General features: G+C 35.6%; 1 protein-coding gene across 1 annotated transcript; it reads right to left on the reverse strand.

Moving 5' to 3' along the window:
* Window positions 1-762: 762 nt before the first annotated feature.
* Window positions 763-26211, reverse strand: LOC101898259 (uncharacterized). The gene is made up of 6 exons (XM_005183430.4): window positions 23333-26211; window positions 14776-15016; window positions 12674-12954; window positions 11505-12609; window positions 8749-9091; window positions 763-6280 (listed from the first exon to the last, which is right to left on the reverse strand). The coding sequence occupies exons 1-6, from the start codon at window positions 23854-23856 to the stop codon at window positions 5973-5975; spliced, it is 2802 nt and encodes a 933-aa protein (XP_005183487.2). The 5' UTR covers window positions 23857-26211; the 3' UTR covers window positions 763-5972.
* Window positions 26212-27832: the final 1621 nt, after the last annotated feature.

Genomic DNA, 27832 nt, shown 5'->3' on the forward strand with positions numbered 1-27832 from the left:
AAGATAACAAGCACCCATAACTGGACTATTTCTATATTCTAGGGTAAATCCTCAGATATTGAAGGTAATATGGAAGATAATATTCCACTATCTAAAAACCTTTTTTTTAAAAAGAGATTTCCCAAGAATCTATAAAAATCATCATCTATAACAAATCTAGATGCTAAAATTTTGCAACAGACAACCTGAGTGAATGTTATAAGAAACATTGACATTCAAAGTTCCCAATATTCTTAGATAGGATGTGGGTGTTATATAATGATTTTGATGCGAAAAGATTTTCAAAGGTCATATGTTGAGAAAATTTATTTAAAGTGATTTATTCAATGTCACAGTTCGAACTAATCTATCAACCAATCAAAAATACACAATTTCTTTTGCAATTTGCCTACATTTGAGGATAATTTCAATAATTGGCTTCTTTTAGAAAAGTTAGTCTTTCGTTTTAAATTTAAATTTTATTTCAAAATGAGTATTTAGAATTAGTAATTTATACACAGCATAAAATAAACTTATTTTTATAATTTAGAGTTTGTCGCCTACTTAAATTAATTATTATTTGTTATGACTAAAATTTAAAACAAAACAACATTGTCTAAATTATTCTAAAGAAGTTTTTGTTTGTTTTTCAATTTCATATAAATAAGGAAAACAGAAAGCAATAAATTACAAAGAACAAACCAAAAAAGAGGTTTCTATCATCGACTGCACTGAGTGGATCTGTGAGTGACTGACAGATTGAATTTTGTAATTTTGTTAAGATTTGTTTTTTTTTTCAATAAGAATTTGTTAATTTTCTAAACACTCTCTTCCATTATCGCTTCATGAGTTATGAGTTAAGGCTGAGCCTTGCGCATTTCATGTCATATGCATACATTTCGTTAGTATAGGGGTTTTGTAGTTTATAATTTGGTTTAATTTTTATTTTTTTGGATTTTCATTTTGCTGTTGTCATTTGCTTCTTTTACTAATTAATTTATTCATTAATATAACAAAGTAATCGTTACTTATGCTGATATGCTACAATACAATTAAAAAAGCCTAAAAACTAAAGCTTCTTAGAAGCTGAACTTAATAAAAAGCCTTTTTGTCATTATGTTGTTGTTGTTGTTTTTCTTCATGTTGTTGTTGTCATCTGTTAATATGCAATGATAACGGTTCTGAATATTATTATCATAAACATTGTTTTTTTTCTTGTATATTACATGTGGTATTGTGATTATAAAATTAAAAATAAATAATTGGAACAAAACATTAAATATCGATTGCTTTATAAATAAACACACAGTGGTACCTAAAACATTTATATCAATCAAGAGACCAAACGGGAATGTTCAAAAGTTGTATTGAAAGGAATTTCCAATTTGTGTTTCATTTTGTAATTGTAAGGGAATTCCTACTTGAGAGTAGAAATAATAAATAGCATTTTGAATTGATGGTAAATTGATGTATTTTATCAAAATAGAACAGTATTGGCATGTTTGTTCGGGATACTGTAGTATTTTGCTGTTGTAAAATATTCGGGCTTAATTCCACCATTGTTGTTTTTTTTATAAAGAGAACGTTTGTTTATTAGTGGAGAAGGATGTTAATGTTTACTAGGGGGTAATGCAGGTAATATCTAGTTTTCGGAGAGAGCCACCAGTCCTCATCAGTTTCCTTGTTTTTTGGGAGAATATCCCAAAGAAAAAGCAAGGATGAGGATTGGTGGTTCTTTCCGAAACCTAGGTATTCCCTGCTTTTACCCCCTGGTAAACATTTCCATCCTTCTCCACTAATAAATAAACGTTGTTTTTATTAAGCCTGATAATTTTGCAACAACAAAATTTTATAAAAATGTAAGGGCTTCTGTGACTTTTTTTAAACTGTTGTTATACAAATTAAAGTCAATGTAAAAGGAGAAGCGTTTGGGAAACCCATACATTCTAAAGAAATTAAGAAACTGCTATAAATCATAAATCTTATTACTCATGAGGAACGTCTGGGCTGATGGTGAACCTCCTCCGGACGGCCGGACTATATATGCAGACGGTTCCAAGATGGTTGAAGGCACCGGTGTTGACGTCTGCTGCCCTTATCCAAAGATTAAACAAACACTCATATGAGCTTAATGACAGTTGCAGCGTTTTTCAGGCGAAGAATGCAGCCCAAACAGTAAAAGAACTATGCTATGGCATAACAGGCCCTTACTGCTATCCAGACAAGCGCCTTTAAATCGCCAACCCTCAGGAAAATGAGTGATTGAATTAAGCTTTGTTGAGTTCCAGGATATAGTAACAGTGGGGAATGGGGTGAATTATCGATGAATCTATTGAATTATTGACTGACGATTGATCCACCGATTGATGAGACTGTTAAACCATTAACAAGCCTTTATGACAGCTATTTCAAAAAATCTCTCGTCAAAGAAGCTGGAAGAAAATTAATCTAAGAGACCGGTAGAGTACCTGGTCGGCAATCACGAGACGAAAAACTAGTTCCTTTCTATCACTTAGTAGGTCTGATTTAAGAATTTAATATTTTCATAGAACAAGATCACATCCCAGCAGTAAGATTGCCTAAGTCATTTTTAGAATTACTGATAACAATTTTCTGCAGGTTGGCGATCAAAAACAAAGTTGTTCTATGTTCTTCCATTAGAAAAATTGCTGTGAACTTTAGTATCGGCTTTTAATTCATGATTTTGCGTTTTAAATCTATTGATGTTTGTCGGTAACTCAAAAAATGAGTTTGAGAGTCCCACAACAGGGCCGGTCTTTTTTTGGAGTAATGCAAAATGATTCTGCGTTAATGGAACTTTAATTGTCACAAATGTTTTGAGCAGCACTGCATTAATGTTTGCCTTGAATTTGAAATGCGAATAGAAGTATAATTTTTTTTCGATTTTGAATAGTTTTTTTTTGGTTTCATGATGGTGGATGGTTGTTATTTGTTGTTGTTGTAGTATTATTATTTAAACTTATGCGAGTAATCATTATTTGTTTGTTGGGTTTCGGTTGTAATGCAAACATATTTACATAAATTGCCTCAAAAAAGTTTATTTTGTGTTGAATTGTTTTTTTTGTTATTAATTTTAAATGGGATTTTAGTTGTTGTTTTTTGTTTTGTTTTGCTTTAAATATATGTTTTCTGTTATGATTTAATAAATTTGTTTAAATTATTAACAATTTACCTAAAGTAACCGGTTGTGTATTTCTTTTGTTTGAGGTTATGAGTTATTCATTCGCTTTCGCATTCAATTCATGTAACAAAAATAACCGTTATACTCTTCTGTTTATTTTTTGCTTTTTGTTTTATATATAAAACTAGGCTTATTTTAAGTTAATTTGAATAATATTTCTTGTTGTTGTTCTTCTTCTTCTCTTAGCATTCACTTCGAATGCCAGCTGTTATAATTTTTTGTTGTTTAATACGTATGTATGTATTTGCAATTATTTATATCGAGATTGAGTTATTTTAAGCAGTAATCAATTAGGTTTTGGTTTTTGTTTTTTTTTTTGTTAAATAAAATAAGATAAATAACAAAATAAACCATTATGTTTGTTTGTATATAGCTCAAAATTGGTAAAATGTTTCTTTTTGTTTTGCTTGGGATATATAATTGTTGTTTTTGTATTTTATGAGAAAATAAGCTGTTCCTTTCTTTAGTTTTTGTTGTTGTTGGGGATAATGAACTGGCGTCTAGTTGTGTTTCTTTATATAATTTTGTTATAGCTTCTGATGTTGTTATATCTTTGAGTGATTCAGAATAAATGGGCTTGCATTGTATTTTTTTTTTAAATTTTGATTTCCTTGGATTGAAAAGTGCTACAAAATTCAAAAGTCGTATGTATGCCTAAGGAAATACATGGTCGGTATAGAATATCGATATGAATCGCAAACATTCCTAGACATTTATTAAGACACATTCTCTTTCCTCAAAGTTATGCCATAAAAAATCAAAATGTATTAGGTTTGTTTATTAAAATATTTGTTCAACCATATGGTATTGCAGGCAAAATTAAGCTATATTACAGGGAGTATAATAAAGCTGTAACCCACTCTCAAGCAGAGTTTCACCAAACTACTGATATGAAAGTTTTATATCTAAATAAAGTAGAATTTTTAAAAAATTTTCAGGATGAATGTTTGTTTGTCTTAAAAAAATAAAGAAGAATGTGTGTATAATTTTTCAAGGTTCGAAATGGAAAGAAGATATTCGACGTTTATAAGACTAAACTGGTGGTTATGACCTGTAAGTTTCTATGACAACTATTTGTGGCACCGAGGAAGTCCGAAGGGGAGCCTAGGGTTCATAATTTGAGAACAACAAATTTCACACATTTTTATACCCTCCACCATTCTATGGAGGGTATATTAACTTTGTCATTCAATTTGTAACTCCTCGTAATATTCATTATAGACCCTACAAAGTATATATATTCTGGATCAGTCAAAAATTCTAAGACGGTCTAGCGATGTCCGTATGTCTGTCTGTTGTAATCATGTATAGTCCCTATATAGCGGTACCTCCCGATATTTGGTATTTTCATGATTTTAGCAACATTATTTCAAATTTTATATTTAAAGTTCTTCGTATGGTCCCCACTTAGCGGTACCCCCCGATAGTCGGTATTTTGACGTTCTCAGCAACATTTTTCACCAGAATCGTTTCAAATTTCGTATTACAAGATCTTAATGGGTACTACGGTTTTCATTTAAGTGGTAGTTTTCGATTTTTTTTTGAAAATGTTAAAGTTTTTCCAAATGGTGGAGGGTATAGCTTAGCTGAGCTGTTTTTTTTACTTGTTTTCAGTTTGCTTCGTACGTGCTACAGATGTTTTCTATGGATTTTTTTATACCCTGCCCCATACATAGTAAGGAGAATACATAAAGTTTGTCATTCCGTTTGTAGCTCATCGGAATAATCATTTTAGACCCAACAAAGTTAATATATTTTTGATCAGATGCTGGCCTTACCCGGCAGTGTTGTAACCACTCTAGAGTCCAAACGACATGTGATAGAAATCTAAGATTAAGTATAGCGTCGTCTTTTGTCTGCAGGCAAGTCAAGTTCGATGATGAGCTATATCGGTCAACGTTTCCATATAGCCCCATATAATTGTATCTACCGATATTCGCTGTTCGCTGACCACACGGAATAGTTTATAATTCGGAAGTTAATTTTCACCTACTGTTCTACATTCAGTGGCAGAACATTGTTTTTAGAAGTCGCCGTATAAGGGTATTTCCTAATATTCGGTATTTTGGTGATTTTAGACACCTTTTTTAGCGGAACTACTTAAATTTCTGTAGCAAAACAATTTCTATATTGGTCAACGTTTTTCAATAGCCTCCATCCTCATTCTCCAAATGGTGAAAGGTGTAAAAAGTACGGCCCGGCCCAATTTAACTATCATTTTACCTGTTAAAACTTGTAAGCATGCGTCTCATTTGCAATATTGTAGCACTTTTCAATCTTCAGTCCCCGATTTTTATGTGAACATTGTGGGTTTGTTTTGTTGTTGTAAATTTAAATGTATGTATGTATGTCCTTTACCTATACATAATTATTATCTTTGCTACATTTTGTATTTTCTTTGTCTTCTTCGACTTCTTGTGATTTAGTTTGTTTTTCTTTTTTTTTAATAAATAAAAAATACACGCGCCTTTATTGCTCAGCTTAAGTTTAGCACTCAACATGTTTGTTGATGTTGTTTGGAATGTAATATTTTACAAAAACAAAAAATGTATGTATTTCCAATAACAAAATTGAATCTCTAAAGGTCCATTGCTAATTTGATGTTCTATGGTTTACATTTTCCCTTGAATATTATCATTACATGACGTGTGTGTTTGTTGTAATTTCATTTAGTCCTTTTTTCTATGTACTTTAGCTTTAGTGTTTTTTGTTTGTTGTTGGTTGGTTGGTTTGTTTACTTTTAGTCCTTTCGGTTGTAATAGTTTTTGCTGCTGTTGTATTCCATTCTTGCTTACACTTCAGTATCCAGAATATTGGCATAGCTCTCCTCCACAAATTTGGGTGCTATAAAGTCTTCGTAGTAGTTAATAAAGATCTCCTTGTACTCGTCGGGTATGAACTCGAGAGCGTGCAGCATTTGCATTAGCTCCTTGTCGCCACACTTGTAGTTGCTCAGGGCCATGACATCCCAGAAATAGGACATGTGCTGGACATATTCCAGACTGAAGACACGATGCTGAGCCGCAACAATGTGTAAAGCACTTCGCATAATGGAACCCAATTTATTCAGCTCCCATTCATCCAATGGCTTTGTACCCTCTATGTGTTTGTTGTTTGTTGTTGTGGGCGAATAATTGAAATTAAAAACAAACATTGATTAGTTAATAATGGATATTGAGATGACAAAGATGGTTTCTCATGTATGTTTATTTCTGAATTTTCCTGTTTGGTTGTGTGTGTAAGTTTTCGGCATATTTCATTTTTTTTTTGTTGTTTTTTGCACTAAATCAGTGTTGAATTATAGCGAAAAGAGAAGCATAGGGCGGAAACAAACCTATTTTGGATTTAATAAAATTTATTGTAGATAACTTCAAGCTAGCAACTTTCGAGTAAACTTGTAGTGATTGATACGTTTGCGCTTTACTGGGATTATATAGAAATCTGTTATGTAGCTTTGTACAGTACGAGTTGATATTCTAAAAACGAATCTAAATTTAAATATATTTATTTAACTTGTCTTGTCTATATGTACACTATGAATTTTAGATTTGATCACAAACTACGTTAGAATGAAAAGAGAATAGGAATGGTGGTGTAAATGTATTAAGTACAAGATTGGGTGTAGTTTTTTTTTTGGATTTGGTTTTATGATATAATTTTATAAATGTTTATATAATGGATATTGATTGCTGTTTTTACTTATGTAAGCTTTGTTTCAAGACACATACAAATCTTTTATTTTTACAACTGAGAAACCTGTCTGTAAATTTAAATATTTTTACTAGACACGTTCGGTCTACCAAAATCGTTGGCATTACTATCAACCATTGATTTCTTGATTTTGAAAGATTGATATATATTCTTCCTAAAAATTCTTCTAATTTCCCGTTCCCATTCTCTCAAAGTGATTCACTAATTTCACAAACAGGTCTTGTGATGATGGAAATATTGATATGTACCAAGTATGAATAGAATCGGATGTTAATTTCGTGTTTTATGTGCTTCATGGGAACTCAAAATTTTGACCGTTTGTGGGGGAGGTACCAGAAGTAGTGGACCGATATATCCCATCTTCACACCAGACCTCGGGTTAATAAAAATATTGTGATGTGTGTAATTTGGAGAGAACCGGATGCTTATTTCGGATTTTATAATCGTTATAGTTATTCAAAACTTTGACCATTTGTGAGGGAGTTACCAGAAGGAAAGATCCGAGTTCTGCCATCTTTCTAAAAGATCTTGTGTTGATGGAAATATTGAGGTGTACCAAGCCTGAATGGAATCGGATGTTAATTTCTCTTTTTATGAGCTTCATGGGTATTCAAAATGTTGAGACTTTGTGGGGGAGGTACCAGAAGGAGTGGACCGATATATTCCATTTTCACACCAGATCTTGGGTTAGTAAAAACATTGTAATTTGAAGACTATCAAACTCTTACATCACATTCTATAAAAGTTATAATTGTTCACAATTGTGACCCTTTGTGGGAGAGGTACTTGATGGAGTGGATCGATATTGTCCATTTTCGCACCTGACCTAGCGCTGATGCAAACATTAGGATTACCAGCTTCTCTGTGAGAAATTAAATTGCAAAATTCGAGACAATTTGAAAAAAAAGTAACAGGGATATCCTGTCGGACAATGATATATTTTAGAAAATGGTTGTCCCTGTGTTGACATTAACGGATTATAACTAGTCTCATTGAGGAATACAGATATTTGCATTGAAATGCTCATCCATATTGTCTCATATGTCGTTTGTTGCTATTCACGGGTGAGTAATTTTGCAACAACTTTACTACTCTCCACTTAACCCGAAGTTGTGTGTTTTGATAACGTCATAGTCTTGTCTGTAAACTAATGCTGAAGCTTCGAAGACATGTGTAAAAGATGTGCATTTTCCAGTTCAAAATATGAATGTATATACAGTTTCATGAATTTTTCATATGTGTATGTATAAATGAGAAAATTATTTCTACAAATGTTTTGTTTTTTAATTTGCAATTATTTCATATGGGACATTTTACACCACCATCACTCTTCTTCTTCTCTTCATTTCATTGTTTCAAGTATCGTCGTTTACATTTTTCTCTCCGTGTACTTTCTTTTTAATTGAATGTGTGTGAGTTTAGTTAACTAGTTATGGGACGCACAAACAAATAAACTAGAATTGAGAGTACAAAGAATACTGCTTTTAAGGATTTAAAAAAAAAAAATACTAGCGTATAGTTAATAACCTAAACTAGATTTAAAAAAATTAAACTACAAATGTAAGAGGAGACAAAAAACGTTATGAACTAGCGATTCTACTGGTTGAGTTGTATTGAAAGTTAAATTACTTTTTTTGTGTTGTATAAAATTATTAAATATAGCCAGACTACTAGGTATATATTTACGTAGAATACTTGTATAATAGTTTGTTTAAAACTGTTTTGCTTTGTTTTGGACATGTGTGTATGTGTCTGTGTGTTCTTGAGAGTGAGTGAGTGAGTCGAGTGTCTGACTGGATAAATACAAATTATTAAGACAAATTAATTTTTGGCAAGGATCTTTCGCCAGCACATACCTCTGTGTATCAACAAACATTGTTCGACTAATTGACGGGCCAGTGCCACCTTCAATTCATGGGTGTCCACTAGTTGCGCATCGGCCCGTTCGATAGCCGCATACAATTTACAACGTTCCTCGATGGTATCACAGTCCATGAGAGCTGCCGTAAACGTCCAAAACCATTCGAGTTTTTGCGTTTGATCACAAACCGTACAGACCAACAGCTCGGAACCGTTATTCTCGGGCCGGCGATAGTAGTCCGACTTCCACCATTGCAGATTACGGGTGCGTTTCAGGTTCGAAGGTGTAAAGATTTGTTTGCAGTTCGGATTATCACAGCGGTAACGATGAAATTTATGCTGAAAGTTTGGTTTCGGAAGGTCGTAATGGTTTCGGAATATGTATGTTTTTTTTATTTTATATATATGTAGATATCGGTAAATATGTATATTTTTTAATGAGTGTGATTATACAACAACCAATAAACAAAAGAAGTAACATATTACAAATATAATACAACAATTAAAATGGAATGCAATGATTTGGGGAAAGAAAGACATAGGAATGTAGAAAAAAGAATAGAAATGCAATGATCGCAAATATGTGGGTACCGAACACCATCAAAGAAGCGTCTTGATCGAAACCAGCGTCGCAGTGGCCGAAAAAATGGCTCGTGAGTTGAACATATCGCAATATTCCATTCGGCAAATATTAAAAAATGAGCTCGGGGTAAAGCCACTAAAATTCCAAAAAGGGCAAGAACTTACACCGCAACAGTAAGAAAATATACTCAAAAGAGCTAAAGCGTTGCTTCGCTTGGTCGAAAGTAGTGAACTGCTGAATTTGGTTTTCTCCGATGAGAAAACATTCGTTGTCCAGCAGTTTGTTAGCATAAAAAAAGATCGTGCTTACTTGCCAAACAGGTCAGCTGAAATTGTGCACCATAGTGATGGTGTGGGCCGCCATAACAGCCGATGGTCGCTATCCGCTCGCATTAATCGACCGTGGCAGTCTATGCCCAGTCTGAATGGAATCGGATGTTGATTTTGCGTTTTATGAGCTTCAAGGATATCAAAAACTTTGACCCTTTGTGGATGAGGTACCAGAAGAAATGGTATAATCTCTACCATCTTTATAAAAGATCTTGTGTTATTGGAAATATTGAGATGTGCCAAGTCTGAATGGAATCGGATATTTATTTCTTATTTTATGAGCTTCATGGATATTCAAAATGTTGACCCTTTGTGGGGAATTACCTGAAGAAGTGGTCAAATATATCACATATTTACAACATATCTTGTGAGAGTAGAAATAATGAGATGTGTAAATTAGGAAAAAAGCCGGATGCTTATTTCAGCCATAATCGTTTTGGTTATCCAAAAATGTAATCAATTGTGCGGGAAGTACCAGAAGAAATGGTCCGATCTTATCCATCTTTACAAGAGATCTTGTGTTGACATATTGAGATGAGCCAAGTCCGAATCTGATCGGATTTTCACATCACATTTTATAAAAGTTATAAATATTAAAAGTTTTGACCCTTGGTGGGGAAATACACCTGACATAGCACCAATGCAAATCTTAGGATTTGCAAAGTTTTTTTTTTTTTTTTTTTTTTTTTTGTGGGGGAGGTACAATAAGAAGAGGACCGATATTGCCCATATCCGAACTTTATCTAAATTTGACAATAATATTACGATGTAACAAGTTTGGATCAAATCTGATATTCCCTTCGAGAGTTATCGTACACACCAGCCAGCCAGACAGACCGATGGACGAACGGCTAGATCGACTCCAAATGTCCTGAAACGCTGATATCTCTCCTCTCTCTTGATAGAGAATGATTATCAATTTGAATTAATATTAGTTTTTTTTTTACTTGATGGTGTAGGGTACCATTATAAGTCATTTCATAAACCAAAAAAAAAAAAATTAAATGTTTTACAACAAAAAGAGATGCTGATAAAAATGTGGTTATGAGGGAACACAAAGAAACTAAAAGAAAACATAACAACGGATATCAAAAGAAGTTAACATTCATACGCTATACAGGAATGCCATTCATCAATCAAGAACTCATAGCTAGTTTCCTCGTTTAAACATGGTACACGAGATAACATTCGATCCACAAAAAAACATCGAGAAGATTTATATATATATGTATGTATTTAAGATATATAAGTATAAGTAGGTAATTAGTATTAGAGAATAGTTAGAGGTGTTATCATTGATCAATCAAGTTAACCATTGGAACGACAAGTAAAGCATTCGCATTTAACACATTTTGTGTGTGGTAGTGTGAGTGTGTGTGGGTGTTTGTCTGTTTATGTGTAATATAACAATAACAATTAAAGTGTTAGTTTCAAAAGCACATCGTTTTAGTTAAATTTCCGCCACACCAAATTCCATCAAACAATCGGAACACAGGTAACAAATTTAAAGAAGGAAACGAAAAACCAACGGTATCCGAATATAATGACATAACATGTACGTATGTATGTACGTATGTAGGTGTGTATGTATTGGGATGTTAACATGTATGTGGGCGGGCATATATATGACAACACCAAGAGACACTGAGAAATACACAATTGCAACACACTAACATCTTTATCAATCTCATCATCATCTCATTATTCCACCATATAAATGTGTGTGTATGTATGTATGTATCTGTGATCATCTAAATCGTATTGTGACGCTGATCGTTCGATTGGTTGGTTGGTTTGTTGGATGGATGGTTGGTTGGTTAGTTGATCGGATTATACTTACAAAATCCTCATCGGGATATGGACGAAAACACTTTTCGCATTTGCAATCAATGCCTCGTGCGGACAATTCCAATTTGCGATGGCTATACAGCGATTGTCGATAGTTCCCACTAACGAAACAGTTACAAATGCAGGCATCTGCTGGTATATCACTGGTCGCATAGGCGGTCAGCTTGCAACCGTTGATCTTGCGATAAATCATATCGGCACACGAGTGGCGGCAGTGGCTCAGGGTCTGGGGGAACACCGCATAGGCTACGGTCGTGACGTCGCCGGCCACCAGGTGGAGGTAGCCGCGACGCACGTGTCGCACCGTTTCCCACAGCGAGAACTCATCGTTGGGCGAGAGGACATGAGGATCGGCGGGCAGCACAAAGGATGGGCAGTGTATGAGGTTTTTGTGCCGCAGCTGGCAGATGTGGCGCAACAGCAAAGCCGACGCGAGCAATTCCCATTCCTGGCGCGTCAGCTTTGCTGCTGCGGGCATTGTCAGCTCGAGTAGTTCGAAGAAGTCGGTGTACTCGCCCAAGTAGATGGCGAGTATGTGTGCGACAATAGCAAAGGAGACCATACTGGGCTTCTCCTCTTTATCTAGGTGCGATTCGAGGCGCAGCAGTGCTGAGTAGGAGGTCGACGAGGCAGCTAACGAGGTGGACGAAGAGGTGCAGTTGCGTTCGGTTAGTATGCTATTGAAGGCGTTCCACATTTTGCTGACTGTGGGTTTTTTGCGGCAATGGGGCACCACCTGGGGCAGGCCGTTGATGAGCATGCGAAATGCGAGCTGTAGCAGTCGCGGCTTTGAGAACTCAACGCCGAACTCCTCGAAAAGTTCAATCTGATGAGCATAGCATTCGAGAGCGTGTATGGAAGCGTGTGCCGCTCGGCACTTGCGTGAACAATAGACGGCTGTACGATTAGAGCAGAAAATGCATGGAAATGGTACGAACTGTGTGACGCCGCAATGGTCACAGACTCTCGCCGCGCCGCTGGGCACAAAGACGGCGGCCTCCTCCTGAAAAATGGGCGTGTTGTTGGGTATATTGGTAATGGCCCTCAGATAGGCGCTCTTAGTAGTCGTTATAACATTGGTGTTATCTAGCCATGCTCTGGAAAATGAAAACCATTAAAAGAAAGCCTACTTTCAGGCGCACAACACAGGCTGGTACTTACACTTCATAGATTTTGGTACCGTTACTTATTAAGTCGTTGTCGGTTTGAACCCCCATTTCGATTTTCTCCGCCTTGAGAACTTCACACTCATGCCAGAGCTCGTGAGTGCGGGCTTCAAACGTCTCAGAGAGTTCCATGTGTAACAGCTCATGCAAATGCTGTTCACACAAACTGAAATTACGCATTTTTAAGGCACAAGAGGCTTGACGCAGTTTAATCAATGGATGATACTCCTCCGGATAACCCAAATCCAAAGCACACAAACAGTCATCATACGCTTGCTGTAAAGGAAGAGAAAACCCATGAGTAATTAATTATTAATGAATGGAGCGGTGACAAAGAATATCGACAATGTGTGGTAGGTTTATTTTCACAGTGCGGCTAGTGTCACACATGATGAATCATGGCATCCTGTAGCGGGGCACAGTGAAATGAAAGAGTTACAGAGAGAGGATGTGGGATTAAATTGTGTTAATCTGATGAAAGGTTGGATGTTATGTCCAAACCTGAATTTCTAACGTTAATTTAATATAGACCATGCTGAAAGAATAATTTCTTTACTTTGCAAAATTGGAAAATATGAATGAACTCTTGTGGGGGAAGTATCTGAAGGAGTGCGCCGATATATTCCATTTCACAGCAGATGTTATGTTAGTAAAAAAATGGCGTGTGTGAAATTTTACGATAACAGGATGCTTATTTCGGATTTTATAATCGTTTTGGTTATTTAAAAATTTGACCCTTCGTGGAGGACTTCTCCCAGAAGCACTGGTCCGATCTCTACCATGTTTATGACACATCTTGTGTTGATAGAAATATTGACATTTGCTAAGACTGAATAAAATCAGATTTTATTTTCGCGTTATAGGAGCTTCATGGATATTTAAAATGTTGACCCTTTGTGGGGGTGGTACCAGAAGGAGTGGACCGATATATCCCATCTTCACAGTAGGTCTGTGTTAGTAGAAATAATGGGATGTGTGCAATTTGAAGAGTGTTGAAAGCTAACTTCGGATTTTAAAATTCTTTTGGTTATTCAAAATTTTCACCCTTTGTGGTGAGGGAGGTACCAGAAGAAATGGTCCGATATCTACCATGTCTATAACAGATCTTGTGTTAATAGAAATATTGAGATGTGCCACATATGAATGGAATCGGTTATTAATTTCGCGTCTTAAAAGCTTCATAGATATTCAAAATTTTGATTCCTTTTGGGGGAGGTACCAGAGAAAGTGGACTGATGTATCCTATCTTCACAGCAGATATTGTGTTAATAGAAATAATGGGATGTGTGAAATTTGAAGAGAGTTGGGTGTCTATTTCGGATTTTATAATCGATTTGGTTATTCAAAATTTTGACTCTTTGTGGGTGAGGTACCAGAAGCAGTGGACCGATATGTACAATCTTCACACCAGACCTTGGGTTAATAAAAATATTGTGATAAAGTGGACCGATATTGTACAGTTGGAGCAAAATCGAACTATCCTCTCTCTCTCTTTGCAGTAAAATATTTTCTTTTAAACTTTGATTTTGACTCTAAATGTGTGCTAGATTGACTCCAAATGTCCTGAAACGGATTTTGTCCAAAGAGACTTAGGTTATAAAACCGTTATTTCGATGAAGCACATTTTGGCCGTATTAAACGAAGTCTTCAAATATTGGAAGCAAAATATTTTGTATTTTAGTCTATCTTTTGAAAATTGCTTTCAGTTCCAAGCTACTGTGCATTGGCCCAGGGCGATAGCTTTTTGTTTACTTGCTGGATGCAATCAAATCCTTTCAAGCTTGTGTATGCCCATTCAAAAGAAATATATTTACTCAACCCACAATTATGGAATAGAGTAATCGTCGTTGTTAATACGAATGCACGAATATGAAATAATTATAGGTTGTGTGCATGTGACACTAGGGCCAAAGAAGTGTATGTGTATGTGTGTGTGTGTGTGTGTCTGTGAGTCCTGTATGATAGCCAATATAGACCTTTCGACCCGGCCACAATCAGTTCATATTGCTGTTCTTTTTTCTGTGGTTGCATTTAAGTTGTTTTTAATCTTGCTATTGTTGGTGGTTGTGCTGTTGTTGTTGTTTTTGTTATTCATACCTCATACATGCCGCAGTCATGCAATACTGTGGACCTATTTGCGTGCGCCATTGCGGCTGCTATACTGTCTTGTGATGGCGCCAAAAATATTGCTTCCGTATAGAGGTCACAAGCTTTGAGAGCATGTCTTTCTTTGCGATAGGAATCATTGCCGGCTTCTCGCATCCTTCTCGATTCTTCGTCCGATTTGAAATCTTCAGTTCTGGCGCGGAGTTGTTGAAACCATTCGATTACCAGAGATCTGAAATGTAAAGAAAAGTCAAAAGGATTTCAATTTCCAGAAGTCTAAAATAATTAATAAATAATAACACTCCAAAACATACGCACACACATATACACATGTGCCTGTATGTGTGGATGTGTTTGAGATTGTGTCGGTATATAGCAAAAACAATGTAGGAGAAACACAGTTTTCCCTGCCATGTCATGATGTAATGCACAATGTGTAAAGGAGTTGAGTGCGGCCTGTGATTCATCGTTACAAGGTAAAGGTCGTCTTGGAAAAAAAGAGAAATAAAATCTGCTTTCTTCCATTGTTTTGGTAAAAAAAAAAACACCAATTAATATGAAGTTAAAGCGATGGAATGGGATGTCCTACTTTCTTATGAGTGGTTATGATAATAATAGCGGCTAGGGGCCGGTAATTAAAACCAAAAACAGCTTTTGCAATCATGACAGGAAAAACGAACTGAATGCTTAATGATTGTTAAACGCAATTGAGTTGAGTTTTAATCGTATAAAAATATACGGGCGAAGTCGACCAATTGATGTCATTAATTGCTCACTGAATCGGCAGGGTGGCATATTTAGAGCGCATAGTTCTTATTAAAATTTTGAAAAACTCATAATAACGATACACCTCTTTGTGAAAATTAAACTGTTGTTAATTTATGTTGGATTTTGCCAATGAATAACCAGATCGGTGTACATATTATTTCTCTAGTGTCCTATGAATGGGGATGTGTTCGGATAAGATTTCAAAGATTTATGCGGTTGTTTTATTAGATATCAATTTTGGCACTTCCTTCGATGTGTACGATATTTTCAGGGTTTTTAATGGATTTTGGTGTTGATAATGTTAAATTTTGATTCTAGGGTAGTCCACGAGGAAATAAATCCATTAGTCCATGATTTCAGAAATGATTTGCTAAATATATTAAAATGTTTAAATTTCCGTTCGAAACGGGACTCAATTTGAGACCTTCTATGCATACTATCATAAATACACAAGATCACTGATATGGATGAATCGGTACAAAATTTATTTCACCAAAAACATCGTGCAAGAGTCGGACTATATAGCCTACTTCCTTAACTTGAGATATGATGAGATATGTTATGATTCTTGGAAAATGTTGAAATGTGCGAGAGCTACAGGATAAAGCGGACCAAAGTATTCCACTTGCTCATTACATCTGAGGAGTAGACAGACGTATCTCATATTAACATTCGATCTGTGATTGAGCGCTGGTTTTTTTTCCATGTTATAGGAGTTATAATTATTCAAAATGTTGACCCCTTGTGGGGTGGTACCAAAGGGAGTGGTTGAAAAAAGTTTTAAGATATACCAAGTTTGAAAATAATCTCAGATTTGTTTCGCATGTAACGAGAGATATAATTTTTGAAAATTCTCACTCTTTGTGTGGGAGGTACCAGAAGAAATGGTCCGATATGTATTGATATTTCCACACATAATTTTTTGCTAGGATGTATAAAATTTTAAAAGAATGAGATGATTATTTCGAATTTTATGAGCGTTTTACTTATACCAAACTTTGACCCTTTCGAGAGGGAGGTACCACAAGAAGAGAACCGATATATCCCATATTCAAACCAAATGTTTTGTTGGCTAAAATATTGAGATGTGCGAAACATGAAAAGAATAGGATGCTTATTATTTTATGAGAGATGTGATTTTTCAAAAAATATTTTCAAAGAACCAGATGTAGTCGTCCGATATTGTCCATTCTCGCACCTGACCTAGCACCATTTGTAAAGCTGGAATGAAATTCGACGATTCTGTCTATTTTTATGAGGTAAGCCATCGTCTTTGGAAATATTGATCTTTTGTGTGGGGGTGGACATTGTCTATCGCCGATAACAATATTACCATGTACCAACTTTGGACGAAATCCTATATTCCCTTTCAAAAATATCGTGCGCATCCAGCAGCCAGCTAGTCAGACGGATGGTCGAACATCACTGGATCGACTCCAAATGTCCTGCAAGAAATTTCGTCCAAAGAGACCTAGGAGTAGTCCCCGTATAACGACCATCCGAAGCTCCCGCTGACATTTTCTGGAAAACACATGGCTGAAATCTTTTGAGCAATAATTTTGCTAAAAAGTTTATATTTTTTAACAAAAAATCTTTTGAGGCAAATCAAAAGATTTCAGGCATGTGTTTTCCAGAAAATGTCAGCGGGAGCTTCGGATGGTCGTTATACGGGGACTACTCCAAAAGTTGGATATGCATTGACAAGTTTTTGAGAGGATGTGTTCTACCTATTATAATTTAAGATATCAAATTACAGCCATTTCGATTGGAAGATGTGTCCGTCAGAAAGTATAGAAACATGGTGTATATCCTTCCAGAACCTGAATTGTCAAACTACAAGTAGTTTTTTTTTTTTTTTGGAAAATGAGATAAACCCTTCAAAATGTTATATATTTAGAGATACATTTATATGGAGACTATGCCAAATGAAAGAATTTTATTTAACGTTTTTGGTAGAGAGATATTATATAAACTGAGAAACTAGGTGGTACCTTTTAACAGATTTAAGACCTATACTAAAACCAGTGAAGAAAGTCTAAAAAAGTAGGGCGGTGCGACTTTATGATATCCTACACCCCTTGTATATTTAGTAGAGCTTCATACAAAAAATAAAAAATAAAAGTATAACAAATCGGATGAATAATATATATGGGAGCTATAGCTATATCTGAACCGATTTTCACAAAATTTGACTATGCTCAATTTAGTCGTAAGTGCCAAATTCCATTCCATTTGGGCTTATATTACACGTTTGGTGCACCAATAAAGGCAAATCGGACGAAGATATATATGGGACGTATATACAAATCCAAACCGATCTCGATAAAATTTTGGAAAGGTATTTTGGTGCTGTGATTTGATAGATTTCACCACATATCGTTGTAACAGAGTGCATATTACGGCTGCGGAGGACAAAAATTTCAAATCGCATGAACAATATATATCGGGGCTACAGCTATATCTGAACCGATTTCAATCAAATTTGGCATACTTATATCCAGGCTAAATATACTGGTATATTCAAAATTTTATTCTACTAGGGCTGATATTATACGCTTTGTGCACAATAAAAGGCAAATCGGACGAAGATATACATGAGAGCTGTATCTAAATTTTTACCGATTATCTCCAATTTCAATAGGGCTCGTCCTTGGGTCAAACAAATTACTTGTGCAAAATTTCATCTGGATCGGGCAATAAATGCGACCTGTACTTTGTTTGCAAAAATACATAGACAGACAGACGGACAGATAGACGGACTGACATGCATAAATCGACTTTGAATGTGAACCTATGCAGATCATCAAAAGGAAGTAAGACATAAAACCCTAACCAGCTAGTGGGTATAAAAAATTAGAATAACTGATTTACATAAGCATATGTCTAAATATTATTAATATTTTACGCTAAGCATGAATATTGGGCTTTAATGGGGTCTTAAAAGATCATTTTTTGGAGTTACATAAGGCGTGGCAAACTTAATTATTCAATCGATTTTTATTTTCGATCATATTTTCTCTTTTAATGTTTAATTTTAAGATTAAGATTATAAAAAATTTTAGAGTAGTCATGTATAGAAGTTTTGGGCTCGGTAATTGTATTAATTGAAAATAAATAAATGCATTCTTTAAACTAATTGATGTTTTTATGCCATCAATAGAATAGGTCAAAGTGTCATAAATATGTGTGTGTGTGTGTGTGTATATTGCCACCATTTATTTGCTTGCAATGCATTCAAACACTAAATAAATAGATAAATGGGTTGTGTTCGAAATGTATCTTTATGCTTATGTTCACCATTTTTCGTTTTGCCATTCGAAGAAAATATATCGCCCAAGCGGACATACATGCTTATGTTATTGGCAAAGCCTGAGGCAATTATGTAAAATACGAAAATTTTAAAAATAATCGCCCCCATATTGTCTAACAGTTTTCAAACCAACTACGTTTAGCTTCCATTTTCCTATGTCTGCCTGGCGATTTCTAGTGTTGCATTAAAAATTCTTGGAAACGTCTAAAAGTATGCTTTAAAAATGTTCAATGCAGTAACTTTTACATGTGACTATATCATAACGTGTAATCTGGGCTTAATTTATTTCAAATTTGAAGCAAATGTATTTTCCCTGCTGTCTTTTCATAATGGCATGAATGAAAGGCTATAGATGCACGTAGCTCTCAATTTTTTATATAAACCCCTTTGAGCCGATGTTTACCAATTGTATATACTAAACTTCTACATGTTTAAAGTCTCACAAATATGATTTAAAATTAAACATGGATAGAAGCACTCCAGCAAATGAAACAGAAACTTGCAACGACATGGCCCATTTATAAACTCATACCTGTAGGGTATAAAAACTCATCGTAATGATTCAAGGGGAAGGTCACTTCTTTAATAAAAAAAAGTAAAAACAGCCGGGCCAAATTTTAATACCATACCACGAAGTAAGATCCAGGATTTATAATTGGGTTCATTTCCATTTTTAAAAGTCTAAAAAATTACCTAAAGTCGAAACTACAAATAAATGGCACAAATTAAAAAAAATTGTTAAAAATTTGGCTAACATCGCTAAAAATATCAAATATTTCGAGGTAATGCCTCATAAGTGATAAAGGAAATAATGAGACTATTTCAGCAGACTTCTGCCATACAGAACCTATTACAAACTCTACATACCAATTTTAATGATTCCCCTGAAAAATGTGACTAAAATCAACATAATACCGAATATAGGGAAGTACTGGGGGACTAGAACCCGGGAGGTGAAACTCATTACGAACCCTAAGTACAGAATTTAAAACAATTCAGTTGTCTTAAATCATCAGAATATCGAATATCGGGAGGTGCTATCATATGAGGCTATACTAAAGCGTACAGTTGTATAGTGATACAAAAAGGGAGAGTAGGTCCTCCTGATCTTTTAAAAATATAGTTGTGAGAAAGATTCCAGTAACAAGAAAGCAAACCTTTTGGATACAGGAGCATTAAAGTACGGAAATATGGCATCTTTTGAGAATTTGTTGCAAGTTTATCTTTATCTTTTGAGAATTTGTTGCAAGTTGTTGAGATATTATGTTCACGGCGATTTTAAAAAGAAAGAATAAAACCAAATTTGCTGAAAAGTATCAGAGAAAGGTGTGGGTACATAACAGATAGAAATAAATTTTGGCAAGAAAAAGAAAATTCGGTTAAACCCCGAGATACTACACCAAAACCGGGAGCATATATACATTTATAGGTAATATCGTCAAAAACCTATATCAAACCTACATCAAAATACACTTCTGTGCCAAAACTACAATGCTTGTTTTGACTATAGCGTAACACCAAATGACCTCTTAATCGATTACAAATTTTAAAATTTTTACGAATATATGTACTTTGAATTCAATCTTTTTTTCCAGGGAAATTATTTCGGGAAAAAAAAATTAAAAAACTAAAATGTTATCCAATCCATCGATGGCCGAGGCATTTTTCTTCCCATCATTTTTTTTTGCATTCCATTCAAACTAATGTAGCTTTCAAGTTATAATATAAAACTTCATTTCGTTTATGAATAATAGAATATCATTGTCCTGTATACGCCAATTATCATATTCCAAAAACAACAATTGTGGATTTCATCACACACACACACACACAGAGACAGAGGCTATGAAGTCATCAAAAAGGAAAACGAAGATGATTTACATACACAAGAAATACAAACATTCCACATGTCCATGTGCAGACTCCTGAAAAATGCCACAAAAGCTGCATTAGATGCCATTGCAGGAGATAAGGTTGACTACAGGGTCAAAATGGAAGCGAAATGTAGACTAGGAAAAAGTTCAAAAAACGCTGAACGACAAGTCACAAAGCAATTATGCTGAAATGAAATGATGTGAAAAAACAGAAAACAGAAAACAAATACAAGAGACTTAAAAACGAACACATAAAGGCCAAATGTGTGGCATAGAATAAGCGAACTGAACAACCAAAGAATGAACCGACCGACCGACAGACAGGCAGACCTACCATCCAACCAACTGACCAACTAATGAATGATTAGGAGGTCTGATAACGCTAGAACTGAAAAAAATATAAATGTAAAGCAAAAAAACAATGGAGGCGGAATGAGAGGCAGACGAAAATCCAACAATAACAACAACAACAATGGCTACAGCAACACGAATTACAAAAGCCATGAAATATGTGAAAAGGAAATCTGTCATAAATCTAGGCAGCTCTGGCATTCAACCCATACAACGATGTTGCACTTCATGCCAAAAATGTATATGTGACAGTGATTCATATTTACTTGGGTCTGTGGAGGGAGGGGTCCAGGCGGCTGCGGCAGCCAAAACACAAACAAATAATCAATTAAAAGCGACCCACAAGGATGTCCCATCCAAGACACGAACACGAACGAATCTAAAGAGCCCAACAACAGACCATTAATTAAGTATCGAAATGTCGGTTTGCCAAGAATCCAAACATCCTCCGAAGACGACACCATAGATCCATCTATCCATTTATCCATCCATACATCCATCCCTCCACTCTGCCAGTCTTCGACAGACAGTCAATTGCAATGGCGGCACTCAAAAGAATGGCCACACTACAAAATGAGCGCCAAATTATGAACAGGACAATTGAAATTGCAATACATTGGAAGCAGTGTGAGTGTGTGCATACATGTAAGTGTGTGTGTGTAAGAGTTGGTGTTTGGGTGAGCGACCAAACAGTCACTTGTGTTTTGGTATTTTTCCTATCCAAATCAATTTAAATTAAACAAAGAAAAAAAAAACACAAACATTAATGAAAAATTCAAAACACGAAACACGCCAATGCATATGAAAATTGCTCAAAGCTGCCTGCTCTCTGCTCAGAGTTTCCTGCTTGCACGCTATCACACGTGACCTTATTTTTGTGAAAGGAAAAAGAAAACACAGAGAATGGGCCATAACAGTGCGACGACAAAAGGGGTGAGTGAGTAGGTGGCAGTTTTCCTTTTGGTGGAAATTTGGAATAATAACACAACAAAAGCAAGAAGGAGAGCTTGGCAATTCGGAGAGAGAGAGAGAGAGAGAGCGAGAGAGCGAAGGAAAAAACCCTAAAAGAAGGAAGATAATACTGAGAGAGGACATAAGTCAAGCAGTGCTGCCGATTTGAACTCTTTGACCACAAATGGTTTGGGAAAAATGTTTACTATGACTTCTGAAGCGCATTATGAGTATTTTTTGAAATTACTGCGTGTTTAAAATCTTGTGGCTTTCAGGAGGTCAATGCGGCTCACAGAAGAGGAGAGAACGGCTGGTGAGAAAATGTTAAATGTGTGAGGTATAAATTTCATAAAATTATCCGAATTTTACAACATGCAATTTTACAACATTGTACTAAAGGCACATTTACGTCTAGCACTTTTGAAGCATACTTTTAGGCACCCACACAATTTTTAAAATTAAAACGAAAAAATATAGTAAAATGTGATATATATTAGTGTAGAATATAATATAATCTAATATAAATTATTGTACTTATAGTATATATATACTTTATAAAAAGTGATTTTTTGTAGCGCCTAAAAGTTTGCTAAAAATGCTATATGATTTGTAATCTTAGACTATATTCCAGACCAGTGGTCAAATTTAATGCAAAAATGGGAGATGGAGAAAGGGTGACTCGAATCTTAAGGCCTATGGAGACAGATCTTCTTGGACTGTTTTAATTTTTTTTATCATTGCTGGGCTGTATTTACAATTTTACGTTTAAATATTGATCGTTGATGATATATTTTCCTTCGGTTAACAAATTCTAATATTTCAGTACAATCGTTTTAAATTTATATTAAATCAAACACTAAATCATTTTCTCTTCCAAATCATTAAGAAGCTGTAACGTAAACATGACAGAACGAAGAGTGTACCATTCAAGAGTTAAATGAAACCCCTAAACTCTGATCAAAATCGAAAATTTCTCGAGTCAGACTTGTTTTGACTAAAAAAACCTCGAATGCCTTTGAACTTTCGTTATATATATTTTTTCGGACGATTTTCATACCAAATGCAATTTTCATCGAAATGGCAACACTTTCGCTGACAGACACACAATTATGAACAGAGGGAAACGAACGAAAACGAGAAGAACAAACGTAGAAAGTACTAAAAGAATGCATTTCATTATTATAAATGATTTAATGACAAATTCCTGCGAAATGATATGGACATTTGCTGATGGTGGTGGACGGGCAGTCGGCTACATTCTTGTACGCACCCAATACGACTGAATGGAGCTTACCTAAATTCTTTTTGCTGGTCTAGGGCTAGACCATCGTCTTCACTGTCGCTGAAACTGTGGCAATTACGCAGATTGACGGCTGCTCCGACACTACCAGTGCCAGTACCTCCAGTGGCTCCAAGCTCTTCCATGGCTATTTCAATGCTGCCATTGGTGGTGGTTACATTTTGAACACTACCACCTACACCGGCACTGGCGCGACTTTTGCGACTACTGGAGCGGGCGATGGCTCCGGTAGCGATAGCGGCAGGAGTCACGTCCTGGTTCGATGATGCCATGAAACTTGTCGGCAGATCAATGCAGGACGAAGCTTCTGGCACCTGCAGTGCCTGGTGATGCTGATTGGCCAGCTTCGAGGTGGCCATAGCCGCCGTTTTATGGCGTCGCTGGGGACACTGCAGTGCATCCAGATCCAGCAATTGTCTTTGTAGCTGCAGCTCATCCTTAAAGTTGAGCTCATCCAGTTTTAGGCGATCCAATTGAAATTCTATTAAGTCATCCAGGTCCAGTAGAGATGAAGCCATGGTATATAGAGAGTTGCGGATGTTTGTATGTATGTCTGTGTTTTTTTTGTCGATGGAGGGAGTTGCAGGATTGCAGTGATACTTTTCTAATACAGTTGGGACTTCGTTTGGGGTTTATTTATTTGTTGTTGTTGTCGCTGTTGTTATTATTATTTTTTGTCACAGGGTAGGGGGATAATTTACACACTGGCACACTTTTAGACTCTTAGGCGTTACGCTAAATAGCCTGTGTTATGACACATTAACATCCATGTGGACATGTTTTATTTTTTCTTTTCGTACACTCGCTCACTCACTCACTTCCTAGCTGACATCGGAACGGGGAAAACAACTTTTTTTTTTGGCCACCGACCACAGACCGTTTGAAGGCCAAGACGGACGACGTATTCCCGACACTTTACCGCAGTATAATTTTTTTTCCTCCGATTACGATGCGTACAAAACTTCTTTTTTTCGTTTTTTCTTTGCTACTGCTGGTGGTGTTACCACTTCTTCCTTGTTTTTTTCGGTTATTGTACTTTTTGGTACACATTCACACAAACACGCTCACTTTCACACACACATGCATACACAAACACTCTCACACGCACTTATATACACATTTATTTACACTTTTCTCTTCGATAAATTCAATCTCGTCGACGTTGTCGTCGTCGTCGTTATTTGGCTGGCTACGAAAAAATCTCCTTGGCTCCCTGTGTTGGTGCTGGTGCTGCTGCTGGGACTGCTACTGGGCTTGAGACTTCCTCAGCTTTTCACAGAAGTGTTTTGAGGTATTTTCGTATCCTGGCGTTTCTGACAACGATATTGGCAATGTTTCTTCCTCATTTATGTCACTTGTCAGTAGTTGCCCAAAAGACCTCGACGAGATTTTCACAGACGCCCCTCTCGAAATGAACAAGTTCCGAAGAGAAGAAGAGGTGAAGGGGCTGGCGGGTAGGCAGGCAGGGTTCCGTTTGTTGTGCAAACCCTACGTACGACGACACAGACAGCTTAAGAAGGTTATAGCTTATTTGAGAAATTGATTTTCTTAAATATTTTTAGTGGCCATTTATTGATTTTTAACCAAAACAAGAAGAAGAGGGCTAACATTTTCACTCTTTAACAAATTTACAGTGCGCTTGTGTGTGTGTGTACTTGTTCTATAGATGTGTGAGTGTGTTGCGAACAAGGCGAATTATAAACTTTTTCCGTCTTCACTCATAATTTTATTTTACTACAAATGCTCTTTATCTGTGTATGTGTGTGTATTTTTTTATTTAATTTCTTTTTTTTTTGTTGGTTAATTTTATAACTTTCAAGCGAATAGACGACGAACCGACGAATAAAGGATGACTGAACAGCTTTTCACTTTATTTGATTATATTTCGAGCGATTTTCGAGTTGCAGGTTGGCTGTCGTTCAGTTTGACAATTGGTCGACCAACTCAACAATGAAGTAGCAGAGAATTTTGTTGACTTGGTTATGGCGTTACGTCGGTTAAACTGCTGCTGCTGTCACTACTGGCGTCTAGTTTTAGTTTTAGTTTTTTTCATTTTATTTGGGTGCTTCTTCTCGGATTCGTGTTCTGCCTTAACTATTATTACAGTTATGTTAAATATAGTATACTTGGTTGTGAAAATTTATGCAGAAAATGGGAAAATACGACGACCATTGAACAACCAGCCACAACCACACACACGGACAGGGGCACGGGCTCTGGCACACGGAGACACACAGACACGGTTACCGAAAAAAAGAACCACTTACAGCACAGGGATAAATTAAATATATTATTTAAGTAACGTTGAGCCGTTTTCGTTGCCGTCCGTCGTCGCCTGTTACCGTAACTAATTCAACGTTCGTTCGCTTTTTCGTTCCTTCAACATTCGACATTCGCCTTTGCCGTTGCCACTGAATAGAATAGTGAAAATGGAATGGAATAAAAAACGGCACTCGAGAGTCGATGTGTGTATGAGTGTGTGTGTGTTGGCTTTCGTCGTATTCGTGTGCTCCCCTTGTGGCAATTTTTTATTTCATTTTGATGTCCTTCTTGTGTTTGCACGTAACATAACGTGCCGTGTTGTTGTTCACTTGAGTTTTCCCTAACTTGATGGTTGTTGTTTTTCTTTTTTCTACCCAATTCTCTTCCTAGTTTACAAAGCTTTTCTTCTTCTTGCTCTCATTGTTATCGTCCAACTCTCACTTCATTGAATTTCATTCACTTGTTTCGTGTGCCCATTGCACTCGCTCCGAGTTTTGTTATATCTTTCTCGTCCCTTTTTTGGTCTGTTTTTATAACCATAAATCCAAAACAAACAATGGCAAGAAGAGTTATTGGCAAGAGGGTGGCTAACTGGTTGTTTGGTTCGTTGGCTGGCTATGAGATTCACGCAAACCCTTGAACGTATGCCACACTACACTGCGTGCTGAGCTAAACTGAAGCGCCCAATGGTATGCAATGTAAATGTCAAACTTGGCACATGTTTTGTTTTCTTTTATCTGCTTCTCTTTTCATTTCATTTTCTCAGAGAAATTTTTAGTACATTACTACAACTGTTCCAATCAAAAAATAGGGTTGTTGGTGGTGGATAGCGTTTGTAAACGTGTGTGCATTTACACGCATATATATATACATGTGTGTGTGTCGGAGTGTGTTTCCATAAATTCTGTTTCCTCTTTGCATTCGCATTCTTTTCTGTTTCTCTTTCATCGCCACTTGTTTCTGCTTGTTTTTTTTTTTTTTTTGGTGATTTGTAGTTAGGCCAAAAATTTGTGTCATATGAAATTTCTAATTAAGTGGCTACATCCTCACCGACACACAAGCACGCAGAGAAAACTGTCAGTGAGAGTGAGGAAATACTCTCACTTACAATTTGTTTACATGCGAACGTGAAAGAGCGTTACAATGTGTGTGTGTGTATGGCTATGATTCAGTTAAAACTACTTGTCCAATTTTTTTTGGTACCATGTAATGTTTTGGTACTTGTTTAATTCTACGGGGAATAACAGGAAAAGGAGAACCTCATATTTGATGTTTTTTAATACCCAGCACTTACCCTTCCTAATACCGGTTGGTTGAATTTTGTAATATCCTTAGCTAATTAATAAAAATATTTAAAATTAAATCACATACTACACGTATGATTTATTTATACAATATTCTTACTATAAACATATAAATTTATACTAAACTCTAAAGCTTTGCTTTGTAGTTTAAAAATTGTAGGAAGATTCTAAAGGTATGTCATGAAACTGCTAAGTATAAATGTAATAAAGTATATACAATTAATTTTTGATGACATTAAATCTAATATATTAATTTGTTTATTATTTATCATACAAATATGTTTAAATATGCTCTGTTGTAGAACCTATAAAAATTTACTAGTTTTGAATTTTTTTTATATCAGAAAAATCTGTTATCTCAGTAAAAAAGTTTTACATTGTTGCAGTTCTGGAACAGAGTAATATTAAATTCAATTTTCAACAAATAAAAAATGGCCGTCGTAAGACTTACAACGTGTTTCGTTTGCAATCATTTAAATGGCAAACTGTATGTAATTGCCGCAATGATTTTAACAGAAGCTTTATTTCACTTACATTGTTCTGAACAACAATAGCTTTAATGTTATACCAACGTTAAGTTAAACTTTTCTTTTGCAGCTTCAGTTATGTAGTGAAGCTTAAAAATTTCCAAATAGTAAAGTACGTTAATGGAATTATTTAAAATGACAATATTTTGTAATTTTACAGGGCATTTTTTAAAAAGAGTTTAACGTAACAAAGTAATCAGCTTTGGATGCGCAACTGTGGTAAAGCAAAGTTTCATAATTTCAAACTTCCATCAGGTCCAGTTTACATATCTTGTTAAAGTCATATGTAAAATCAATTTCACATTTAATTTTTACGTTTTTATACCATACTTTAAGGCTTTGGTGTAACCGAGCATCCACTTGTGTCACTGTGGGAGGTAATCTAAGACAAAACAAACATT

This window comes from Musca domestica, unplaced genomic scaffold (genome assembly GCF_030504385.1).
Source record: "Musca domestica strain aabys unplaced genomic scaffold, Musca_domestica.polishedcontigs.V.1.1 32, whole genome shotgun sequence".
Classification (NCBI taxonomy): Eukaryota; Metazoa; Arthropoda; class Insecta; order Diptera; family Muscidae; genus Musca; species Musca domestica.

Excerpts from the sequence above, each read along its gene's own strand:
- LOC101898259 (XM_005183430.4), bottom strand. The coding sequence starts at position 23,856 with ATGGCTTCATCTCTACTGGACCTGGATGACTTAATAGAATTTCAATTG. Across the intron at positions 15,017-23,332 it reads GACCAGCAAAAAGAATTTAG|ATCTCTGGTAATCGAATGGT; the intron begins GTAAGCTCCATT and ends TTTACATTTCAG. Across the intron at positions 6,281-8,748 it reads ATGTTTGTTGATACACAGAG|AGGGTACAAAGCCATTGGAT; the intron begins GTATGTGCTGGC and ends ACAAACACATAG.